The sequence below is a fragment of the Eucyclogobius newberryi genome, unplaced genomic scaffold (genome assembly GCF_026437365.1).
Source record: "Eucyclogobius newberryi isolate DKJ021-1_F unplaced genomic scaffold, fEucNew1.0.hap1 SCAF_1, whole genome shotgun sequence".
Taxonomy (NCBI): domain Eukaryota; kingdom Metazoa; phylum Chordata; class Actinopteri; order Gobiiformes; family Gobiidae; genus Eucyclogobius; species Eucyclogobius newberryi.
This window is the reverse complement of record NW_027315723.1, coordinates 38,946,382-38,954,486: the sequence shown is the minus strand read 5'-3', so window position 1 is coordinate 38,954,486 and position 8,105 is coordinate 38,946,382. Positions and strand designations below refer to the sequence as shown.

General features: G+C 42.2%; 1 protein-coding gene across 1 annotated transcript; it reads left to right on the top strand.

The window, feature by feature from the left end:
* The first annotated feature begins 225 nt into the window (after positions 1 to 225).
* On the top strand, positions 226 to 7,955 carry aida (axin interactor, dorsalization associated). The gene is made up of 10 exons (XM_072445951.1): positions 226 to 593; positions 1,230 to 1,296; positions 2,344 to 2,397; positions 2,794 to 2,851; positions 2,935 to 2,998; positions 3,749 to 3,846; positions 5,007 to 5,129; positions 5,997 to 6,119; positions 6,325 to 6,442; positions 6,633 to 7,955. The coding sequence occupies exons 1-10, from the start codon at positions 487 to 489 to the stop codon at positions 6,730 to 6,732; spliced, it is 912 nt and encodes a 303-aa protein (XP_072302052.1). The 5' UTR covers positions 226 to 486; the 3' UTR covers positions 6,733 to 7,955.
* The last annotated feature ends 150 nt before the right edge of the window (positions 7,956 to 8,105 follow it).

Genomic DNA, 8,105 nt, shown 5'->3' with positions numbered 1-8,105 from the left:
GTCACCGGGCTGCGTGAGCGCCTGTGTGTGCGTGTGTGTCTGAGTGTGTGTGTCTGAGTGTGTGTGTCTGTGTGTGTGTGTGTGTGTGTCTGAGTGTGTGTGTCTGTGTGTGTGTGTCTGAGTGTGTGTGTCTGTGTGTGTGTGTGTGTGTGTGTGTCTGAGTGTGTGTGTCTGAGTGTGTGTGTCTGTGTGTGTGTGTGTGTGTGTGTGTGTCTGAGTGTGTGTGTCTGAGTGTGTGTGTCTGTGTGTGTGTGCGTGTGTGTGTGTGTCTGAGTGTGTGTGTCTGAGTGTGTGTGTCTGTGTGTGTGTGTGTGTCTGAGTGTGTGTGTCTGAGTGTGTGTGTGTGAGCGCGCCTTGGACCGTGGAGATCCCGGGCACCGCTGCGGCCGTCTCTGCCTCCGGGAGCCCGCTGTGACCGAGCACACACACGCACGCACGCGGCGATGCCCTGAGATCTGCTGCCCCCCGCGTGCGCCGCCTGCCAAAATGTCCGATGTCAACAAGACTGTCCAGAAATGGCACGCCAGTTTCCGAAAAGCCACGGACTTTGACTCGTGGGGACAGTTGGTGGAGGCTATAGACGAGTACCAAATGTAAGTGATGTTCAACATGTGTGTGTGTCTTTTACGCCCTCAGCGCCGCTCCCTCCAGGACCCTCTAGGACCCTTTAGGGCCCTTTAGGACCCTCTAGGACCCTTTAGGACCCTCCAGGACCCTCTAGTTCGAGACGCGTTTACGGATGCGCTGCGTGCTCCTCCGCAACAACTTTGCTTCCCGCGCGCGCGTGTGTGTGTCCGTAAATAAAGCCTGCGCATCCATGACGTGATGTGGCGGTGAGCGCATAGAGGCGCGTGTGTGCGGGGCCGCTGCAGCCCATCCCCGCGCGCACACTCGGGGCCCAGGGGCCTGGCACGGGGGAACCTCCTCCCGTGGAAGTGGACGCAGAGGAGTTTTGTGTTGCGCCTTCTGTGTGTTTGTGTCATGCGTGTGTTATATTCCTCTTGTGCGGGTTGAGGTACAGGCCGCCACAACCTCCCGATGGGGGGTCTCAGCTGAAGACCACTGTCCCCAGAGTCAAGCCCTCCGCCTGATAATGTGCAGTTGTTACACGGTTATTACATGTGCGTGTCGTTTTCAGGCCGGACGCAAGGGGGAGCACGAACCCTTTTATTAGTTTTTACACTTTTACAATTCACAATCTGTTTTCTTGTTGTGTTTTTTGTTTTCAGCCTGGCCAGACAACTGCAGAAAGAGGTCCAGGCAAACAATTCAACAGATTTCAGTGAAGAACAGAAGGTAAGAGCTGGAATGAACCCGGTCCATGTCAGACTTAGTTGTCATTTTATAACTTAACAAGTGACTGTGTGTGTGTGTCTGTGTGTGTGTGTGTGTGTGTCTGTGTGTGTCTGTGTGTGTGTGTCTCTGTGTGTGTGTCTGTGTGTGTGTGTCTGTGTGTGTCTCTGTGTGTGTGTCTGTGTGTGTGTGTGTGTGTGTGTGTCTGTGTGTGTGTGTCTGTGTGTGTGTGTCTGTGTGTGTGTGTGTGTGTGTCTGTGTGTGTGTGTGTGTGTCTGTGTGTGTGTGTCTGTGTGTGTGTGTGTGTGTCTGTGTGTGTGTGTCTGTGTGTGTGTGTCTGTTTGTGTCTGTGTGTGTGTGTGTCTGTGTCTCTGTGTGTGTGTGTGTGTCTGTGTGTGTGTCTGTGTGTCTGTCTGTGTGTGTGTGTGTGTGTGTCTGTGTCTGTGTGTGTGTGTGTGTGTGTGTCTGTGTGTGTGTCTGTGTGTGTGTGTGTGTGTGTGTCTGTTTGTGTCTGTGTCTGTGTGTGTGTGTGTGTGTCTGTGTGTGTGTGTGTGTGTCTGTCTGTGTCTGTGTGTGTCTGTGTCTGTGTGTGTGTGTGTCTGTGTCTGTGTCTGTGTGTGTGTGTGTGTCTGTGTGTGTGTGTGTGTGTGTCTGTGTGTGTGTGTCTGTGTGTGTGTGTGTCTGTGTGTGTGTGTGTGTGTCTGTGTGTGTCTGTGTGTGTGTCTGTGTCTATGTCTGTGTGTGTGTGTCTGTGTGTGTGTGTGTCTCTGTGTGTGTGTGTGTGTGTGTCTGTGTCTGTGTGTGTGTGTGTCTGTGTGTGTGTGTGTGTGTGTGTGTGTCTGTGTGTGTGTGTGTGTCTGTGTGTGTGTGTCTGTGTGTGTGTGTCTGTGTGTATGTCTGTGTGTGTGTGTGTGTGTCTGTGTCTATGTCTGTGTGTGTGTGTGTGTCTTGTCTGTGTGTGTGTGTGTGTCTGTGTGTGTGTGTGTGTCTGTGTGTGTGTGTCTGTGTGTGTGTCTGTGTGTGTGTCTGTGTGTGTGTGTGCTTTGACAGAAAACGTTGGGGAAAATTGCGACATGTCTGGAAATGAGAGGGGCCAGTTTACAGGTTGGTGTTTGGTTCATCAAAATAAGCTGTGGAATATGTACATTTACTGTTGAAGGTGGATGACAAGCCAGTGATGGTCAGTGCAAACATGAGCTGGACTCACTGAGCCGTTGACACGACATTTAATGGTAGATTTTAATATTAACCATTGAGGAACTTCCTGGAGAAAGGGAAAATTGCTGATGTAAAAGTGTTCTTCCTGCTCGGGAAAATCGACCTGGTGATTTATTTGTCAGTGGGAAACTTTGCACGTAAAAAAATAACGGCGCCTTTTAAATTAAAATATTTCTATCTATTCAGTTCAGTTCAGTTCGGTTTAAGATGGCCCCAAATCCAATCCTAGTTAAGATAAACTCAAACACTGTCACTGTAAAATGTGTGTCTGTTCTATTGCAGTGCAGCACGCAGACAAAGGAGGAGTTCAAGCTGGAAGATCTGAAGAGACTGGAAAATAGTATGTTTGCATAACTTTAAAAAAAGAAAAGGCAACTGATGTTCTCTTCTCTTGATACTAATTTCATGTTGATTATTTTTCAGTTATTACAAACATCTTGACCTACAACAAAGAGTTTCCCTTTGATGTTCAGCCAGTGCCATCTCGGTAAATATGCACGTGCTCAACTCTCGTCATGTCTAGACCACGGATGTCGAGATTATTCTGTGAATCGAGGGATTATTCAGGACACAATATCATCAGAAGCACTAAAAACAAGAATTGTGACTGTTTTGTTTATTTTAGAAGCAAAATTAAGTGGTTTTAATTATATTTATGGTTAAAAAACACATATACATACATAGTTCAGCTGAATAAACCTGCTCAAACTTGAGAAAAAGTAATAAAGTAATGTGTTGAGTGTGATGAGATTTCTCAGTAATAATTGTGAATAATCGGTGAAGTTTTTTCTTAGAATATTCGCTAAAATTGGATATAGTATCATCCCGAGCCACTAAATAATCAGAACAACTAAAAACTAATAATTGTGTTAGAAGCAAATGTGAGTATTTTCAGTCCAATCTTAGCTCCAGAAAAGTAGACCTGAATCTGTAGAGCTTTTTATGTGGCTGTTTTTATCACAATATCTTCATTTGTACATTCACATTTTCATAAAGCTCGTCACACACTGTTGGAACAGAAATGTATTAGAATGAAAGAAAACAAAGGATTTCACTTCTGTCTGGAATCGTTGTCCAAACCTTCACATTTCTTCAAAACGAATCCACAGCGATATCCTAATGTTGATTCCGATATTACAGTAATTTATGTTGGATATTCCAGTAAAAATATTGCGTCTTTAACATTTAGACTAGACGTGACAGGTTCGAATCGTAAGGGAGATTGTGTCGTTGGCAGTAAAATCCTGGCTCCTGGAGAAGAGGAAAACTTGGAGCTGGAGGAGGATGTAGCCACAGGACACGGCTCCACAGACACGTTCTCTCCTCGCGCCCCGGGTAACAAACAAACAAACAAACAAACAAACACACAAACAAACGGATAGACACACAAACAAACAAACAAACAAACAAACACACAAACAAACAAACACACAAACGGACAGACAGACAGACGGACCTTTACTCAAATCACACTCACTGAAATATTGACCCATAATAGGTTTAAGTTTGACTACAGATTTATTATGTGCTTAACCATAACATTATTTTTGTGATTTAGTTTTTATTTAATTTCTTAACATGCCCAGTGTCCAAAACTAAGAAAAGAAAAAAGTTAAAACAAAAATTAAAACAAAACATAGAGTTTGTTCCCAATAAAATCCACCAGAGATTTGACATATCATTACTCCTCCTTTTTACCTTCTTCTTCTTAATTTTATTGGAGTATTCACTTTACTTCATCTGCTTATGTTTATAGCTTTTATCATTTATATTGTTCCCGTTGACTTCCACATCCGTAGAGGTTTTTCGCAGATAAAAATGAATAAATACAACTAAAAGAAGGAGAATAACAAGAGATTTCTACTATTTGCGAAGCTCAAATAATGAACAGTAACAATTTGATGCTATAAAGTGTTATGTTTTCCATTCTATGTAACAGAAACGCTGACATTTCTACCCTGGAAACTCAAAATCAAATTGTTGCTAAGCATTTATGTCTGATGTCAGTGAATGTTTGGAAACGTTTTAGGCTTTACTTCACTCTGCTGCCGTTTAAGAGCAGTGAGCATGGCAATGAGTGCATTTAAAGGGTCTGTGCATGGGTTTCACAGTGATGGAAAACAAAATCTAGCTCTGTTTCCATAGCAATTGATAACTCGGAACAAAACATTAGATCTTTTGCATGGGATAAAAAGCCTGTGAATAAACCAAAAGACAAACTGTATAAAAAATGGTTTGTGGGGACGCTGGTTTCCTTTATCTTATGAGTTTAACCATCTTTTTTGGGATGTCCCAGTCAGCACAAGGAGCAGCACGGATAACGCAGCGTAGTTATATTTTTACTTCACTTTATATATATATATATATATATACTTTAATATAATTGTTAGCTGTGGTGAATAAAGTTAGAGCCGTCCCAATGGCGCTTGGTGAACTCTTCGCTGGTGTTTCAGATCTAAGCCTCGTCGGTTACTTGTATTTTTTGGCCTTCGCAGGTACTCTGTTGCCGCGGTTACCGTCGGAGCCTGGGATGAGCCTCCTCACCCTAAAGATCGAAAAGATCGGCTTGAAGGACGCGGGCCAGTGCATCGATCCCTACATGATCATCAGCGTCAAAGGTGCGGCTTCACTTAGAGTTTCTTCTACATCCTTTATTTACTGAAAGGACAGAGAGGCTAATGTTAACGCTAACTGTTAACGCTAACTGTTAACGCTAGGTACATACACGTCATAGGGTGCAGTTAGCCTAATGTTAAAACAAAAAGGTTTTAAGACGCTAAATACTAAACTCAGTGTTCATCAAAACGTCTCCTGACCCAGCATCTTATCTTATTGTTGCACTGCTCTGGCAAATGTGCCTCTAATGGATGTTTAGCACACCAGCAGCAAACAAGGCAGATTTCCTCACAAACATCAGGGTCAACTATAGAGGTTTCCCCCGACATTCTTTTATCTGAAAAATTCTTCAACTTTCCTCTGAGTGGCAGAATCACAGGCAACACAACTGATAAAATGCATTTCTTTTCCTTTTTTTCAGCCTTACTTTTGGCTTTTGTTCAACTCAAATGAACTTTACAGGGCAAAATGTAAAGTGAAAGTAGTTTTTCTCTTTGCTGATGACAGAGATTTCGCGTTCTGCTGCACATACACTATTTTCCTCAACAAACCGACTCAGAAATTAGCAAAATGTAATGAGTTCCGAGTCAGTGATAAATGTGAGCGTTTATCTGCTTTTCTACAACTGTTTAATTGATTTTTTCTGTTTGATGTCAGGTACAATCTAAATATTCAGCTGCTGTAGACGTGTACATTTGTTATCAGACGATTGCAGCTTCTTCGCATTTGTTTTCAGTTGTGTTTTTGGCTTTATACGGGTAAAAATCACACACCACTGGCTCTCCTACGTTTCTACCACTCCTCTGCATCACTTCTGTTGCGGATTTGTACTTGAACATAATGTGAGCCGTTTTTCCTCCTTCTTTCAGATGTGAACGGCGTGGATTTGGACCCAGCCCAGGACACGCCCGTCGCCTCGAGAAAAGAGGACACCTACATTCACTTCGACGTGGACGTGGAGGTGCAGAGACACGTGGAGAAACTACCCAAAGGTAAAGGACGTCTCCACAGCAGAACACCGTGGCAGTTTTGTCCTTATGAAATTGCAATATCCACATTTCCACTTTTATCATGGCCCCTCGCGCTCAATAATACAGCATCAATTGTAAAAACGACACTGACACACATCACATTTCACCGTCACTTTGTTAATTATAAGATGTTTAAATGTAGTTTTCTAATGTATTTGTTTTGCAGGTGCAGCTATCTTCTTTGAATTCAAGCACTACAAACCCAAAAAGAGGTTCACCAGCACAAAATGTTTTGCCTTTATGGAAATGGACGAGATCAAACCAGGTCCAATTGTGATCGAACTGTGAGTACATTCGAGTTTTCTGCGGGTTTACGTGGCATGAACGAAGATTTAAGTAAATGTACAGCAAAATATTGAGCACATGAGCGCCAGATGGAGGCTCGTGAAACAGAACTTCATGTTAAATCCATCTCTTGTCAGACACATAAGGCCGAGCGGTTTCTTTGACACGTTTCTGCCGTTTCTTTTGTAGGTATAAGAAGCCCACGGACTTCAAGAGGAAGAAACTGCAGCTGTTGACAAAGAAACCGCTGTATCTGCACCTGCACCAGACGCTGCACAAGGACAGCTAGGTTCTGCTCCTCTTTTACCACCATCACCTCACGTCCAGCAATAGTAAAAGACATAGCTCCGCCTCACGTTCTCAGACAAACACCTTGGCATTTCGCTCATTTAGGATTTAAAACATTCGTCTTCCACATAACGGATAACTAATTTACAAGGTGCTTTGAGCCACATTCTTTTTTGTTTTGGGGACTTTCGACGTTACTGATTAATCCAGCTAGACATGAGGCGTTGCCGGGTCGTGTCGGGACAGTTGATTGAACATTTACGATGCAATACAACCTAAATAAATAACAACTAACGCTGAAGTTAAAGGTGCACTAACTTTTAGGGTGCTTATCTCAGAGGAAATGTTTGACACGTTTGATGGCTTTAAGCGAGGGCTTTTTTAATCTGGCCAAAACAATAGGTGGTCTTGTTATGCTAAATTAACTGTTTTAGTCACAGTTAATGCAACTTCACCGGACTCCTGCTGATATAGTTAGCAATTAGAAAAAGCAGATCATTTTCTATTGACATCACTTTTGAGTCAGAACGCCACAATGAGCCGCGGCACAGAGGTTGAAGCTGCAATGTCTCGCAGTTGCCAGCAGAGGGAGACAAACTCAAATAAACTTAAATTAATTTAATCTTTAAAAAAAAATCAGTTTTTCATTGGTAAATGTTGTAGAATAGAAACTACAGAGCACTACAGCAATGGTGTCAAAGAGGTCAAGAATAAAAAATGTGATAAATCCACACGTCATATTGAAATAAATCTTGACTCAACTGCAAAATAAGGGCAATGCTAAATAAATGTGGCATTGTTTTTTGTTGCATTAAATACTAGTTGTGCCTCGTTTAGTGGCTCACCATCCATGACTATGAACTGCCCAAAATAACTAAAGTAAAAAATGTATTTGATTTAATTTGAATTCACAATAAAAAAAATGCAGTAATGTAATTTATTGCAAATATAACTGGTGGTCGAGGGACTTCATTATGTTCACCAACTTGAGGAACATTTCCATTTGACAAGTTTCTTCTGTGCAGTTCTCACCTGGTGTCGTCAGACTGCATGAAACTGGTTACTTCAAAGTCTTGTACTTTTATTTGTGACTGCATGTTGCCTTTTTGTTTGGATTTTTAACCGGGCATCTTCACCAATATTTACATTTGTATTTTTGTCCAACTTTGACTGTAAATGAATGTAAGATACATAAACGGATGATTAAACATTGTAATAAGTGAAGTGGCGGGAGCAAGTTTGTGTTTTGTATTTCATAACATTTGCAATGCTATTAATTTTTAATAAAAATGTAAATGCCAGTTTTGACCTCTTTTTAAGAGAAGGTAGATCCAAGTATAAACTGAAGTAGAGACAATAAACAATACATTTAAT